General features: G+C 40.3%; 1 protein-coding gene across 4 annotated transcripts in view; it reads left to right on the top strand.

The window, feature by feature from the left end:
- The window catches only part of FBN2 (fibrillin 2), a 254,563-nt gene that overhangs the window by 33,758 nt on the left and 203,055 nt on the right, over window positions 1-17,750 (top strand). For all 4 annotated transcript variants that reach the window (XM_084629192.1, XM_084629191.1, XM_084629190.1 and 1 more), the window contains exon 6: window positions 15,908-16,105. In XM_084629192.1, coding sequence (XP_084485318.1) covers window positions 15,908-16,105 — 198 coding nt within the window. The remainder of the gene's footprint in view (window positions 1-15,907; window positions 16,106-17,750) is intronic.

The raw sequence follows: 17,750 nt of genomic DNA, 5'->3' as shown, positions 1-17,750 counted from the left end.
ATAACAGTTCAAGAGCGTTCAGCTCGTTAAAACCAGAAGAGTATTTGGTCCACAAGAGTTTATCTCCAAAGCAAGCTTCTCTTTATCCATGTATATTTTTTACTAGTCTATCTCATATACCCACTCCCAGCCAGTTATGTGGGGGTAGTTTTCTCATAATCTAAATTAAGTATATTTGCCTATAATTATAATAAGTTGAATCATGACACCCTGAGCACAATATCTTTAGAGCTACATAGAGATTTGCATATAATGTGTGAAAACTGTTATAGGTCTTTATTGTTATAAAACATTTCTATACTGCCGTAAATTCCCAGGGTGCTTTAAAAACACAAATAATCCATGTTTCCTGCCCCAAAGTGCTTACATTTTGAAGAAGACAAATACAAGAAAAGATATACAAGGACATGTCAGGGGAGGAAGGATGTGGGGTTTACTGAGGGGGGGGGGAATGAGAAAACTGAGAACAGAAGCTTGGACACAATCTACCTTTATTTAAGTCCTATGGAAAGATTCTTACTCACTTCAGTGGAGTTGGATCAGGCCTCCTGTGAAATACCAATGGGGGAAGGGAGGCGGGAAGGGAGAAAGAGCATTTGGATTTGGGAGGTATTGTTTCACCTTTGTATTGGCTTATAATGGAACTTTATATCTCTGTAGAAATACTGATGCACCGATACGAAGCTTTAAACATGTTCAGGCTGCTATTCTACTAAGTTACTATTCTAACTGAATGAGTAATTCCATGCTTGTCAGCAGTGCCCGATTCTATTACAAAGTTGTAAAGTGGAAGTGGAAAAAGTATAGCCAACCGCGTTATGAACTGTGAGTGTGCGCGTGTCTTGTGGTGTGTTTGAGTCTGAGTGAAGTCACTTTATGCTCTCTAGTCTTTGCTTTACAGTTATTTTCAATATCAGTAAATAGAGGATTTTGGACTATCATTGGAAAATCCAAGATAATTGTAAAGCTCAAATTGTCTTTTAGCAGAAGGGGGTTTCTGAGGAAAAGTGTCTCAAAGAATTCAAACAAAGTAATATATTAGTAGTGCACCGATTGGAATTTCAAATTATATACCAAAGACTAACTTTTACTTAATCTGACCAAAATCCCAGTGAAGCTACTGGGAGTTTTGCTTTAGTAGAAAATGCAGATTTAGGGCCACTGTTTGGATTTAAACACTTGTCTATATTTTTGCAACCCAAATGTTGTAGCATTGCGCTAGTACATGAGAACCAGAAAGGGAAACTGACAAGTACAACATAAAAAGTGAAAATGATTAGTTTGTTTTTGTTGTTGAAGTTGGGGGGGGAAAGTGTGAAAAGTGAATCGAGTATAATGACGAACAATTATATTGGATTTTAAAATGTCTTTCAGTTTTCATAATTTTGTCAGTGAGCAGTAACCTATGTCTCTTTAGTTTATTATTTTAACTGTACCTCACTTTAAATTTGAAGTTTAATCAAGGCATTAAAAGTTTTTTAAATTTGGTCCATTTTAAATTCTTGAATTTAAGAATGTCTCTTCCTTTACCACTGGTTAGAAAGCTATCATTACTTTTTAGAAATTTAGAAAGCATTTAGAAAGCTATCATTAATAACTAACAATCTATAGAGAAGAACTGTCCAGATGTCTGTTTTAGCATGTAGTGAGATTGAACATGTCTCCTGTGGGGTAAAAGCAGATCAGTAACATTGTTCTGAAGCTTGGAAAATACTGTGTTTTAGAGGGAAATCTGATTTCCTCCACTTCAGAGTAATAGGTTAGGGTATTGCAAAGGTGACATGTTAGCTCTTCATAGACCCAATTTGGTGAATTCAGAATTGTCTCCTTTTACCTTTTGTCCTACTTCCTGATGATTATCAACAGTGGTCCTACAGTCCCACTGAAGACTTTACATGAGCCTAATTGATACACACTGGAAGATCCTGTTGCATCCTGTTGTAGCATTGAGGCCAGTGGTTGCAAAATGAGGAAAATGTCCTTATTCCTGTCAGTAGAAAGGGTGTTGTGAATAAAAAACACTGACTGCTGTTTCTAGTGAACTATCCACTGAAACCAACAGAATGTCAGGATAACCAAGTTATGGTAGGCATCTTGGGGAATGTTCCTCTTCCAGCTGGACATGAGACTTTGGCAGCTGTGAAATAGTTAAGTCCCTCTGTTTTTTAATTTTTTTTTTGCATGAAATTAATGACTTTGCAGCTGCAGGACTTTGTTTAGAGGGTTTCTAGTTTGTTTTTGTTTTTTAAAATGTATATTTTCTCTAGTTTGAGCAGGATTTGCTATTGAAATAATGTTTCTCTTTTTTTTTTTTTTTTCTTCAAAAAATTTGTGTGAAAGTTGAAGGAATTCTCACATTGGTTAGAGCCAGGCATAGTGAAGTTGGTCTGTATAAGACACATGCTAATTCACCTAAGTCTTAACCCACAAAACCCCTGATATTTTAGTGTAGTGCCTTACTTGAATAGAGGCTCCCAATCATGCCTAACAGTGCCAAACTGTATGCTGACTAATATGGCCAAATAGGGACTCAGATGTAAACGTCAAACTCAGTTTTCACTTTTGACCTAGCAAGGATTTGAATATAGGTCACCAGTGGTAAAAAAAAAAAAGCAATAACTTTGAATCACTGGTCCACCTAGCAGGAAAATTTGAATAAACTACATACAGTTGCTTTTGTGTTTTGCAGCTATGGTGGGAAATGGGGGGGGGGGGGGGCAGATTAAAGTAATTGTCCTGACTGCTGCTTTACACCTGAATAATTGAAAAATGTCCCAATGTGAATCTCTAGGTTCAGAGGTTCTATGAACAATAAGTGTTAGGGTGTTCACTTAGTGGTACTGATTCTGAACACTCTTACTCAAATGTGTAGTCTTTAATTAAATAAGTAGCTATGTTGTCTTCAGTGGGACTACTGGCATGAATAAAGATTTGGAGGGGATTTCTATATTCTATCTTCAGTATTCCAGGTGCTCGTTCTTTGTGCAGTCCTTAAAATTCCACCTTGCCTACTGGGGATTTCCAATCTTGGAGGGTGAATTCCACTGAATAGCATTGAGTTCCTAAAAAAACCAACACTCTCCCTGCAGAATAGGTGGCATTTTAAGTCTCCAGGATTAAATACATGGTCCAAAGGAAAGATTCCCATCCCCAATCCCCAGGGGCATAGCTAAGGCATTGCCCTGTTCACTATTTGGAATATCAAGTAATTCAAGGTTATAATGAACATTGGTCTGATTGTGCAGGGGCTGTGTTTTGCTAAGCAGTATCTTATTTTCTTAGTGGCAAATCTTGGCTTGTGAACCAAGCCTGAGTTACAGGTTTTTGTGCGGGGTAGGGAGGTTCAGCAGGGGTAGGGGAATGGAGGAATCCATTGCCATGGCGTAGCAGCATGGCAGCTGTTGTTGCACAATCAGGGTTACAGTGGATGACGTTGCTGCCATCTCCCACTCTTCAATGTGATTTGGTTGATAGTCCGGCAGATCTCATCAGTGGAGCTTATTTGGATTTATTCTGGTGTAGCACTGCAAAATCTGACCCAAGGAGCTTTACAGACTTTTTAGCAGAAATTTATCTGAATACATTGGTGGAATGTTTGCTTTCCAATACGTAGAAAAGAAATGTTGACAAAGGATAAAGCTTACCATGAAAAAAATATAGCCTGGGTCTATATTCTCTCCTGTTGAGACCTCCATAATGGGGATCCCCATTAAAGGAAGGTCTGCAGCAGGTGCAGCCAGGGAGATTCCTTGATGGTGGTGTACTTGTCCTGCCATGGATATCTGGGGACCATTGGGAGCCAGGACCAGTGCAGAGGCACAGATTCTTTGCAAATGGCCTTGGCCTCCCTCTGATCTCCTGGTATCCTCAGGGGTAGGGGCATGCCTGACGGACTGTTCTGCGGGCAGGGAGACCTCACTCCCCAGACAGAATGTGGGTTTTGTTAGATATTATGTGCATTGCAGTGGCACCTGGGAGTCCCACTGTGGGCCAGAACCCCAGTGTGCTAGGCATAGTACGAGCACAGAACAAAAAATACGCGTCCTTGCCCCCAAAGGGTTTACAATCTGAGTTTAAGACCAGAGATGATAGGTAGACAGACAGACAGACACATGGGGGAGCCCAAGGAAACAATTACACAGTATTGGTCAGCATGATAGGCAGTGGACCCCACACATCAAATCCTTAATCTTAGAATAGTATGTAGGAACTGCGGTGCGGTATAGGGGAACTTCGCAGAGATTTTCTTCTTATTTCATACTCGTCTATGGGCTCTAGCGTGTGTGTGCGTGCGCGCACGCAGGCAAGGGGCACGGTGGTGGTAATCAAGCCCTGAGCTTGTTTTAGCACACACTTTCTTGTGTGTTAGCTTATGAATTCAGTGTTCACTCAGTGTATCTTGATTATAAGGCAAGACTTAAGTCAGACACACACAGTATATAGGAGCAATTATAAAATGATAGCAGGAGTTGGATGAAGGATGTAAACTTAAAAAAAAAATTAAAGTTCTTGCTGGAGCCAGGATTGAGAGAACATTCTTTTCCAAGGATAGAGACTTTGATTCCAAGCATGAAGCACTTTAGCGCTCATTTTATGATTCTGCAGTTCCATACGTCAAAAGTTAATTTCATAGCAGTTATTTCTTCCCTTTATTTCATCATTCATGATTTTTAGTTGGGCTCAAGAGCAAATATTTTTTTACATTTCTCTGCTTTTTTTATATCTTCACATTTAGAAAAAGTTATATATATTTTAGATGTAAGTTTTATATGTAGAAATTTGAAAGTGTGTATTTTTGTTCAAAAACTAAGCCAAGCTCAAACTAATAAACGCAACATTTTTTTTGAAAAAATTATTTTTTCTTGACACTGTGCCAAAATATTCCTCATGTGTTTAGGAAAAAAAAAACTTTCTGATCTGCAGATGATATTTTGAAAATTGTAGTATCCTTCATCTACTTAAAGCTGACATAATATCAATTTACTAAAATGGATGTGCAAACCCTAGAATGTTGTTTTTGGAAAACAGTTACCTTCTTAGTTCCAGCAAAAGGAAAATGAGAATGTGCTTCGAATGAACCTGACAGTGTGGTAGAAACTGTAATTCTGCTAAAATCTATAAAGCCCACATATACTGCTGCATTAAATATGTTTTTTCTTTAAATTAAAATTCTCTCCCCGTTTTAATTGCAGTACATGTGTTAAATTGCCTAATCAATCACAGACATCCATTTGTGTGATGGAAAGTATTGCATCACAAAATACAGTCAGAAACAGTCATGTGGGATTGCTAGACTGGTAGTAAACTTAAGCTGGAAAATGAAATTTGTCAGCTGTATGGAGGAGTTTATGCCTTTGGAATAGATTTGTTCTATATTTTAAAATGTTTCAGTTGATTTAGCCTTTTAAGATATCAAAGTTTTATACTGATCTGTAATAACTTTTGTTTCAAATAATATTTTACAGAACTCAAGTGATTTTTCCGGACTTAGCTGAGTTTTTCAATGTTCAGAATGTTTGTTTAAAATGAATTGTATTAATAATTGTCTTTTATCTGTATCACAAACTTAACTGCATTAAATGTTTAAATTAAGAGTTTAGCATGTAGAATTGCTGAAAATCAGCAAACCCTAAAAAGGGAGACCTAATATTCAAGTTTTGGTTTATATAAAATTCTTAGTCTAAATAGTTGTACTGCTCGGAGACTTTTAATTTCTCTTGAGGAAAAAAAAATAGTCCTGCCAAGTTTCTTTCTTTTTCCTAGAGACGAGCTCTTATTTTCAGCCAACAATCTTTTCTCCCCAATTTGTTGGATGTCACCTTTTGAGGGGAAAAAAAAACAACACTTTTTATTTATATGAGGCCTAAACCAGTACAATCCATCAAACTTCTTGTTCTAAATCTTTGAAACCTCCCTCATGGCACCTCCTCAATGTTTGCAGCTCAGTCTTACTGCAAAAAACAAAAACAAACCCACAAAAAAACACCTTTCCATATTAGAGTAATTAAAATATCAAAGGAAAAATAATTTTAGATAATCTTTAATAAAACAAACCTTGTTCCTTTCTAATGTTTAAACTTGTTTTTGCAAACTGCAGTTTGTGATCTGCAGATAGTGAACTCAGGCTGTACATGAAAGAATATTTGCATATGCATAAGTTTCAGATTCATTGTCTAACCTCAGTTACAAATGTATATATCATCAACCCCTTTTTCCTTGCTCAGATGAAAAATTAAGCAAGGCCAGGCCCAGTTTCCTCAACTTTTAATATGAACATAAAAATTCTGGTTAAGTTGTCAACCCTCCCCAAATCCATGAGAGAGTCCCAAATTCTGGTGGTACATTCCTTGGCCTGCTGACCTTGCTTGCCCCGCAGTTGAGTTGTGAATTTGTTTCATATGTTGTGATGTTATGACATTGCAGGATGACTGAGCAGTGTTGTTCAACACACATCACAGTGGGGTTAAATTAACTGACTGGCAAAGAGACCATGCAAGTCCCTGTCTACTGCAAAATCCCTTCTATATCCCTGAGCAGGTGTTTGTTTGCAGGTAGCTGTGTACAGAGACCTCTGCCCCCTTGACTTCTGTGGAGCTAGTTTACACACTGGCTCCATACATGAACATAGGGAGGAGTGTTGGGACAGATTGAGGAATGAGAGCTACTACATCCCATGTAGGGTTTACTGTAGCGGCAGCAACTGCTACTTTAGCACGTAATAACAGCCAGGTAGGGTCTGCATCCCACAGCCTCTTAATTGTATTTTTCTCTTCCCAAGCATGGATTTCATCCTTCCACTCTGCCAGTATGGATTTAACTACCAACACAGTGCCTGGTGGTACCTGGACTCTGTAAGGGGAGTGAATTTCCCCCAGTGTGATTACTTGTCCTGTGGAATAAAATTAAGTGTGAGCCCTAATGGTGAGCCTGGTGAAGTGCTCTGCCACCCTTCAGTCCTGTCTAATTTCTGGATGCTTGAAGCATCTGTTTGTTATCTAATGGCAGTAATATGTGGGAGGGAGCTCTTGGGAGGTCCTTGGAGCCTTTGGTACAATTCTGTCTCCAAAATGAAGGGAGGGTTGAGATTTCCTTGCTCATCCCCTCCCTGGTTACTCCTAAATCATGCCTGTCAGACAGGATTTATCTCTGGGGATTATTAAAGTCCTTTTGAAGGGCAAATTTGGTTTAGATCTGGAATGGAACAGTTTGTATGAAGTGACAGTAATTTTTTTTAAGGTAGCGATGTCCCAGAGTCCCTATACAAGGCCTCGATTGCATTTTTGTATTGCATATACTGAACACTAGGCTTAATATTCTTAGTAAATCTTCAGAAATAGAAGTGTAAACATTTACAGCCAAGTACAGTTAAATATGTTTGTCAAGCCAGGCTACCTCCCTCTTTAGTTATTGTTATAAGAAAGTGATTGTTTAAATGAGAGAGAAAGTTAGAGAATCTGCAGTGAGTTCCTCAGTAATCATCTCTAGCACAGATACACCCTGTTTACCAGGGTTCTCATAAGCGTAGGCCCTAAACCACAATTCACTTCACATGCCCTATGGGACCCTGTTAGCATCAATAATCTCGTGTAGATGCTGGGATCTGCCAAAGAAGGGTCAGTTGCAGGGTTCGGACCTATATGGGAACAACTTATTAAAATATTGTGAGCACATCCATGCCGAGAAGAGGGCTCTATGCTTAGGTTCCCCCCAAATAACTTCTAATGGAGACTTTTTAAGTCTGTGGAGTGTCATTTATTTACTCTTTCACCTGCTCTTTCCTCCCTCCATCTTGTTGAGGCAGGCAGACATTTCTTTGTGGCTATTTAGGAGGAACGGACCATAATTGCTGGACAACAGCAATTAAACTGGGGAACTCATCGCCAGAAGAGGCGTCATTGCAACCAAGAGCTTAACAAAATTAAAAAAGGATTGGATATTGATATGGGTATCAAAATATCCAGAGTTGTCATAATTAATTGCAACAAATTTTGAAAGGCATATTAAACCTTGTGCTTCAGTGCTTAAGCCAATCTCTTCCTATTAGAGACCATGATGAGACCAAATGAGGGGTACACATCAGCCTACTGTGGGGTTCTATACCTTCCTCTGCTGCATCTGGTACTGGCCACTGTCAAAGACAGGATACTGGACTAGATGGACCTTAGGTCTTATCCAGTACAGCAATTCCTATGTTCCCCACCATTAGAACAGACTTGGGTGTCAGGCAGGTTTATTTAAATAGCACAGAATTGATTTTTAAAATCCAATAAAATTCTAAGAAAAATATTTCTACATCTGTGTATATAGAGACTAATTGGGTATGTCTACACAACAAAGAAAAACCCACGGCTGGCCCGTATCAGCCTGCTCAGGCTGTGGGGGTGTTCTATTGCTGTGTGGACTTCCAAGCTCAGGGTGTAGCCTGGGCTCTAGCCCAGAAGTCTACACAGCAATGAAAGAGCCCGCGAGCCCAAGTTGGCTAGCATGGGCCAGCCGTGGGTATCTAGTTGCTGTGTAGACAGGCCCATTGAGTTAATGCAGAATGCACATAAAGAACAGTAATGCTGTTGGTAATTTCAAAACAGATTTATAAGTACTGTATGCTCCTTCCATTTTCTCCATTCCTGTGCTTTCTATGCCAAGAAAAGCTCTTTTGTTTTTAAATTTACATTTTATTTATAATTTTAATCATTACAGAAGTTTTGTCAGTTTTCAAGTCACAATACATACTGAACTCAGACAGTTTTCTGAGACAAAGAAAACCACGAATAATATACATGACAGGAGTAAATCACCTTCTCTCACCAGGGCATTTAGACTTTAAGTAGCAAATAATTTATAGCATATGTTCCATCAGCGCTCTCTGGCAGAATTGTTCCAGTAGCAATACTGAAAACGGAACAAATGAAGAAACACCTAACAGTAAGACTTGAAAACCCACATGGAAAATCTGATTAATGGTTTTGTAGACTTTTAGGGCCAAAAGGGACCATGATGATGATTTAGTCTGACCTCCTGCGTAACATGGGCCATATAACCTCACCCAATAATTTCTGCGTCAAGCCCATAACTTTGGTTGAGCTATAGCACATTTTAGAAAGACACCCAGCCCTGATTTAAAAACTTCCCATGATGGATAATCCATTGCCTCCCTCAGTGTGTTATTCCAATGTTTTATTACCGTCATTTAAACATTTGTGCTTTGTTTTTAGTTGGAATTTTGTCTACCTTCAGCTTTCCACTGTTGGATCTTGTTTATGACTTTCTGTTAAATTAAAGGGCCATCTATTAGAAATCTCATAGTTATGTAGACACTTGTAGTCCACGATCAGGTCATCTCTTGACCTCCTTTAGGATAAATTAAGTAGATTGAGTTTCTATAGTCTCTCACTATAAGGCATGTTTTCCAGACTTTATATCCTTCTTATAGCTCTTGTCTGAACATTTTTCAACATCTGTTTTGAAGTGTGGGCACCAGAATTGAACACAGTATTCCAGTAGTGGTCTTGTTAATGCAGTATTCAAAGGCAATACTGCCTTCCTTCTCCTATCTGATATTCTCCTGACTATGTATCTAAAGATGGCATTCCTCTACTTAGCCCCAGAATTGCACTGAGTGCACATTCTCATTTGGTTATCTACTATTACCTCTAAGTCCTTTTCAGTGTCACTGCAATTTTAGAATGAAGTTAATTCTTTTACATGTAATTAGGAGTCTAATTAGAACAGAGTCAGACCTGACAGCCACTGGGGGCCGTATAGATGTTAGCATGATATCTAATGCTTGTGCCCTAGTATCCAGTGATATGGCATAATGGTTGCTTCTTGCCAATAGAGAACTCTCTGGTAAAAACAACTTGAGTCCCATAGTGATTTGGGTTGCCTCCTCTAGGTTTCTCAATACATTACTCCCCTAATATCCCCCATCCTCTCACCCAGTCTCTCTGTGTTCTGGTCATAATCCCGATCTCCTTCCCCAAACTCCTCCATGGGAATGAGCCCGCCTTAGCTATAATGTTTGAGCAGTGTAGGGTAGGTGAGAGGATTTACATACCGAACCTTTAGGTCTTTTAGGAGAGAAGTGGGCTCCTAATTTACTTGAATAAGCCATGAGTTTAGCAAAATTAAATATTAGTCTGCTAGTGTTTGTGGGGGCCTGCAGCAGCCCCACATTCTCCTGAGGAGAACAGAGTTTTACATAGCAAAGCTTGTAATTATACTTCTGTCCATATTATAGTTGGTCCACATTATCCAATGTGTCCTCTTTGAAAAGTTTACTTTGGGGCACTAAAGTGACATACATACCAGACAGCACCAGCCCCCAACCATACTAATCTGTATAGAAGTGCTACAACAAGTTATGACAGTAAGATTTAGCAGACCTGATGAGAACTAGCTTTCAAAATTGAGACATCTAATAAATTGTCACTTCAGCGCACTAGAGATGGCATTCACCCCTGATGCAGCGGGCCAGGGCAAGACCATCCACACTGCTTAAACTTTGCAGAGGCAGTCTGCACACTGAGTAGCCACACAGGGTTGCTTATGTGCTCCACTGCAGGTCATGGAAATGGTTTCAATGCCAGCCCTGAATAGGCTGTTGCAGAAGGTTACTTTATGGGCAATTCAGAGATTGAACAGGGGATGGGCTGTATATCTATGTTCCTGTAGATGCAGGGACTCCAATACCTTGCACAACGGGTGCAGAAGGGCTGCAGCCAGTATTCCAACCTATTAAAGCAGTGGTTCTCAAACCATGGGTTGGGACTCCAAAGTGGTCATGACCTCATTTTAATGGGGTTGCCAGGACTGGCATTAAACTTGCTGGGGCCTGGAGCCCCCTTCAGCCCCGGGCAGAGGGGCTCAGGTTACGCCCCCCCCCCCGGGGCTGAAGCCCTTTGGCTTTGCCAACCCCTTCACCCCTGCTCAAGGCACTAGGCTTGAGTGGGCTCAGGCTTCAGTCCCCCCTGTTGGGATCCTGTAGTAATTTGTTTTCAGAAGGGGGTTTCAGTGCAATGAAGTTTGAGAACCTTGGCTGTGGGGACTTATGCAGCAGCCACATTAGGTTCCTTACCTCCACAACCAAAAATCCAAATGCTCAGACTTTAGTTAGGTGGAAGGAATTTTACCCTATATTTGATGAGAACTGTTTCCATTGTTCAATGGTAACCCACTGCTCAGTGTGTTATATATCCTCCTTTTAGTGACTTGTCCAGAGAGGATGAGAGTCTACTGCAGCTACAAGAATTATTCATTTATCTTGAGTGAGAGAAATTCATGCTGTTAATGTTGCAGTTCCCAGATTTTGTATTTGCTGATGAGCCAGCGTGGCGCTTGTTACACAGGAATTAATCTCTTAGCAGCAATGACCCTTTAAATTACTGCTGTACCTCTGGTATGATGTCTCTCGTTTGATACCATCAATGACGACAATACTTTGCAGGTAATACAACCCCATTCTGTTTTCACCTCATCACAGAGTGCTTGTACCTTTGGGCACTCGCATAGTCTGATTCAGTTTAATTATGTAAACCGTATTTTTCCACATAGGGTGGCTCATAGATATTCCTTTTTTCCACATACTTATTTTCCACCCCCCATGCCCTTTTAAGACAACTTTTCAGCTCCACATGTTTCTGAATCTGGTTGGTGTGGAGTTCTGATTGTTCTGAAGTCTCAAAGGATTTTTAACCATATTACTCCTGGTCATTTCTGTCATGACTAGACCTCATGCAGAGCAATGCTTAGGCTGCTGACAGTCAGAACGCAGGCACACATTAACTCAGCTTTTGATGCAGACATGAGTACCCATTTAGGAGTAGGCTATACCTCTTTCCTCAAACATGGGGATAACTGCACTGAAGGAGGTGAGAGGGTAAAGTGGGTTCTAGCTGGGGTATCTCTCCCTCCAACATCCCCTGCATCCAGAACTGTTCCAGGGCAGGCCCCCATTACTCTGGAGGCACTTGGACTATTGGGTCTTGGGGGAAGACTTCAGAGAGAAGCCAGCCTGAGACTCTAGCCAGCAGCAACAAGATCAGCCAAAGCAGAGACCTCTGGACAGTCAGAGAACTCTGCAATTTTGACTGTACTTTCTGTGCCCTGTGCTGATTGGCTGTTTGCTCCAACTCTCTACCACCTCCTTCTTCGCAGTCAGTTAACCCACAGCTTCACTCTATACCTGCCCCTCTTACCCTCTAGACTCTGCCCAGCCCCCCTTCCTTTCCCTGTTCTTTCCATTTAACTTATCCCCTCCTAGGTTAAGCCAACCCATAACAAAAATCAGAACTGCCATGATGTTTGCTGCCACCACAGAGTGCACACTCCTTCCCCCACCCTGCATGTGTCTTCTCTGTTTAGATTGTAAGCGCTTTAGAACAGGGACCATTTACTACTCTGTGTTTGTACAGTGCCTTGCACAAGGAGGCCTTGCTCCTGTGGCCCTTAGGCACTATCATTATAAACAGGATTAATAATAATTTTCCCCTCATTTAAAAAATAATAAATGCAGTTCTGGTAGTCATTTTGTATATAGCAGTATTTACAATTGGATGTTAGAATGGAAATCTGCTCACTAAAGTAATAGTGTTAAAACCTCTTGCTGTGTATATGAAGAACATTGCCTTCACATGCCAAGGAGACTATATTTTGTTATAGCTCATACTCTATAATTAATTGCAATACCTGTCTTTGTTAAAGAGCATATTATTTTCCACTGGTGAAATCCTGGCTCCATTGAAGTTAATGGCAAAACTTCCATTGGACTTTAATGGGGCCAGGATTTCACCCCATATCTTTACATTCTTATTTTCGGAACAGTTCTGTTTTTCTTCGGATAGCATTTGTATTTTCACAAAGTAACCTGATCATCGACAATGATTTGAAAGCTGAAAGCAATGTACCATGTGATATTCCCCTCAAGCTGCATGACACCTGCACAAACTTTCATGAAGGGAGTGCACAATGGTAACACATGATCGAGCTCTTTCCTAATCCTTAGCCTTTAATTAAAATTCAGGCAAGATTCACAATGAATTCATGGTACTGAAATCCCTGATGGGATTTATGGAATTTGTCCATATTTCAAATATTAGTCATTCCTGTATGAGTCTATTGTGTGACAAGGTCACTGTCTTCTCTTATCAATCATCGAGGTATATAACTTGTGTGCATTTTAAGAAAATGCAACAGTCATTGGTTTGACAGGGAAGAACTTTGGCCCTCAGTAAAACTGAAACTGTTGTGGAGCTGATACACTCAGTATTTTGGAGGAGAGGGCAGACTGGGACCTTTTTAATGTCTAGCACTTCCTTTAGATAATGTAGGTATTGTAGCCAAAAAAAGTTGCTCTGTGTATTTGAGTATTGAAGAGAAGGCGGGGTAAGCATAAAAGTCTTAATATTTTAGTATAGTTATTCACTTGAGACTATCTAGGTGGATGCAAAAAGAAAAGGAGTACTTGTGGCACCTTAGAGACTAACCAATTTATTTGAGCATGAGTTTTCGTGAGCTACAGCTCACTTCATCGGATGCATACCGTGGAAACTGCAGCAGACTTTATATACACACAGAGAATATGAAACAATACCTCCTCCCACCCCACTGTCCTGCTGGTAATAGCTTATCTAAAGTGATCATCAAGTTGGGCCATTTCCAGCACAAATCCAGGTTTTCTTGCTCTCCACCCCCCCCCCCCACACACACACAAATTCACCTCCCCCCACCCCGGATGTTCTGGTTTAACTTGGATTTAAACTTTGAGAGTGGTCAGTTTGGATGAGCTATTGCCAGCAGGAAAGTGAGTTTGTGTGTGTATGGAGGTGGGGGCGGGGGGGTGAGAAGGCCTGGATTTGTGCTGGGGGTGGCCCACCTTGATTATCATGCACATTGTGGGGAGAGTGGTCACTTTGGATGAGCTATTGCCAGCGGGATAGTGAGTTTGTGTGTGTGGTTTTTGGGAGGGGGGTGGGGGGGTGAGAGAACCTGGATTTGTGCAGGAAATGGCCCAACTTGATTGTCATGCACATTGTGTGGAGAGTTGTCACTTTGGATGGGCTATCACCAGCAGGAGAGTGAATTTGTGTGGGGGGCGGGGGTGGAGAGCGAGAAAACCTGGATTTGTGCTGGAAATGGCCCAACTTGATGATCACTTTAGATAAGCTATTACCAGCAGGACAGTGGGGTGGGAGGAGGTATTGTTTCATATTCTCTGTGTGTATATAAAGTCTGCTGCAGTTTCCACGGTATGCATCCGATGAAGTGAGCTGTAGCTCACGAAAGCTCATGCTCAAATAAATTGGTTAGTCTCTAAGGTGCCACAAGTACTCCTTTTCTTTTTGCGAATACAGACTAACACGGCTGTTACTCTGAAATCTAGGTGGATGGAAATCCTCTACCCTCAGACTTTTCTTTACCCCTTTATATCATAATTTAGGTCCTGATTCTGCAAAGACTTATGCACACATTTAACTTTATGCACTGTGAATACACGCAGTGAAGTGAATGGGGCTAATCACAATATAAACCATATGGGCCTGATCCTTGGTGCAAAGGAAATGTAAAGTCATCTTAAATGGGCAGCTGAGAATCTCTGTTATGGGGGAATCCTGGGCTGGCATAATCAGCTGTCACCCTCTTTCAGCAACACAGCCTAAGGGATGTGCCACAGGAGGAGTGCGTATGGACAAATTACCGTTGCTTTCTGTTGGTCTGGAATGGCTCCTAGAGGATTGTTGTAAATCAACATAAATTTGAACAGTCCTGAAATGGCTCTGATTTACTTTGAGTGCTACAAGGATAAGGGGAATACAAGAGTGACTTTGAGCCACATTTCCTCCACTCCTCAGTCCTGCTCTCAGCACGGTGGATCTGTGTCTATGCTTTTACTTGTTAAATGTAAGGTACAAAGAAGATCAGTAGTAATCTAAAATAATCTCAAAATGAAATGCCATGGCTTTATTTCTAGAAGAATCCAAAATACCGCATAGATATTATGGGGATAATATCCCTATTGTCCATTGCTGTATGAAAAAGGAGGAATATGCTAGTTGCTAAATTATACATCTGGTTGTGACAGATCATATAAATATTGAATTCTTATCCATAAATCACAACTTGTGAAGACAAGGTTATGCAAATCATTACAAACAAATGGGATTTAAAATGAGGAGGTTACGCTTTCTTTACTAAATGTTGTAATTCACCAACTTGATGTGACATCTGTAATTGCATATTTGCAAATGCTTGTCTTTTCCAGTAGTTCATCAGCATAGCATGTACAAGTTCCATTTTCCTTATCACTTCTGTATGAAAATAAATAACTGCATGCTTCTCACAGAATGCAATCCAGTTTAAGTCACTAGTTTGTACTAAGTATTTCAAATGGAATGCTAGCTGTGTGACTGTTTCTTGCATGACCTCATTTGATCTGAAGTGAGCCCATTGGTACCAGTGATCTAGATTTTCCTCTGGTAAATTGTAATTAATTTGCTCAGCAACTGGAAATCCCAATACCAGATCTCCTAGGAGTTAATAAAATGGTTTGTTTTTTTATTTTTAGCTTTTCATCTATTACAGTATTAATTTTACAGCTGATTTTCATTCGATAATCTAAAAGCTCAGTTTTGGGGGGGATGAACTCCCTTCATCTTTCAGCATCTTTCTCAATAATAGCTAAAATCTTGAACTGGCATTTACTTATTTTTACAAAAATTAGTGCTTCTTGTGGAAGGTTTCCTATTACGTCTGCATACAAGACCATGATTTAAATGTCAAAGATCTGCTGGTATTTTCTTTACATTGATATCTGTTGGAAAAAAATTTGTTCCCTCTGTGCTATGTGGGTCAGTTGGTTGAGGCAACATTGTGTTTGCATCAGACATTCCCTTTTTCCATTCTTCTTTTCCAGATTATAGAACAGGCCCCTGTTTCACTCAGGTCAACAACCAGATGTGTCAGGGCCAGCTGACTGGCATTGTTTGCACGAAGACTCTTTGTTGTGCAACCATTGGACGTGCCTGGGGCCATCCTTGTGAGATGTGTCCTGCCCAGCCTCAGCCCTGTCGTCGTGGCTTCATTCCTAACATCCGCAATGGAGCATGCCAAGGTAAGGCTTTTGATTTGGCTGTGCATGGTTACTGCATCGTGAATGTTGTCTAGAAAAGCTCATATTCACCTAAAACCAAATTACTGTTGTTTTTGTGCAGTGTTTGTTATTTCATAGATTGAGATTCCATGAATCTCAGAAATAATAAACACAGAAAAATTATTATGATTGCTGTTGTTCACAAAATTCTAATAGTCCTGGAAACGCCAAAGTTTTAGCTGGGATACATGCACCTAATAATGAAACCAATGGTATGGTGGGGAAAATACAAACCAAAAGAACATAATGAGAGACAAACACACAGGGGCTGTCTCTCACATCCACCAGCCATGGTATAATGCTAGTTACTGAAACCTGAGTGTCTGTCTCACTCTGGCCTTTGATTAAAGTAAAAATGCCCATGTAACTCTTCTAACTTTGAGTTATGTCTTGAAAAAAGAACTGATGGCCTCTTTGTTACTGTTGAGCAGTTTGCTCTGTAAAATGGTGGTTGGGGTCCTAGTTCTTTATCTTTGCTATTTACTTACCTATTTGCACAACCTTGGGGACACATAAACCACCAGTGGCTCCAACTACAAGATCTGTCAGTCAGTTGGGTTCAAAGGCTGAAGAGTGCATTAGCAGATGCAGTACCAAGAACATTGCTTTGTGAATGGACAGTAGCCCCCTGTGTCTTTGACTGGTAAAGAATGGTCTAAGACCTGAGAAGTCCTGTCAGACTCCTTGTCTGATGCACCATTCCTTTCTGCCTTTTCTCTAGCAATCAGTTACTGATTGTTCCACTCGCAGATGACCTCATATATATGATTAGGGCAGACATATCAAGAAAGCTTCTGTCTTGCCTGCTCTCTGTCTCTTCCTTTGATTGACTTCTTAAGCTACATGCAGTTTGAATGAAATGGCTAAAGATAGCAGAAATTCCAGATAATTAGGAGGTTACTTCTTTTCTGTTGCATAGGTGGTGGTAGTCTCAGGTTGAGATATGTAATGAATTAGACTGTTGTTTCTGTACTTTTCCTGCGATTCCTAGCAGCCAAGTTGGCAGAAATACTCTCCAGAGTACATAACTTCTGTACATTTTCTCTAGTTTGGCCACAAGGCACAAATAATACAGGATCTTGTTTGCGGTCAGTGTTCTAGGACCCCAAGGCAATCTCTCTTTCTGACTGTCTGGGCAAGTATCCACAGCTAGTGTGAGGTCTGACTCATTATCAGATCTGAAATCAATTGTTACTACAATACATGCATGGTTACAATCTGACAAGCCACTCTGACTGCTTATTGCATTGGGTATAAAGTGTTTCACAACTCTGCTTATAGCATGTAGTAATGGCACTTTACGACCTTTGGAAAACCAGGGTTATTCCTGTGTTTGTGATTGTGAATTGGGCTTCAGATTTTGTCACTGAAATATGTATGTCTCCAATGAAATCCTCAAACCCTACAGTCAATATGCAGCACCAAGAAGATGACGACACATGGATTTCTTTCTGTTTCTTTCATGGATTCTTATAATCATTGTATGCACTTTTACTTTTTGTAAAAATAGCATAAATGGGTATAGTCTATTAAAGACATGGGGGAAGTTTGTTACTGAGGGGAATCTCAAAATCAACCACATACACTGATCTGCCTGTGGGTGTCA

This window comes from Lepidochelys olivacea (assembly GCF_965140295.1).
Source record: "Lepidochelys olivacea isolate rLepOli2 genome assembly, chromosome: 5".
NCBI lineage: Eukaryota > Metazoa > Chordata > Testudines > Cheloniidae > Lepidochelys > Lepidochelys olivacea.
Note: the sequence above shows the minus strand (reverse complement) of the source record. Positions and strands in the feature narration are given on the sequence as shown.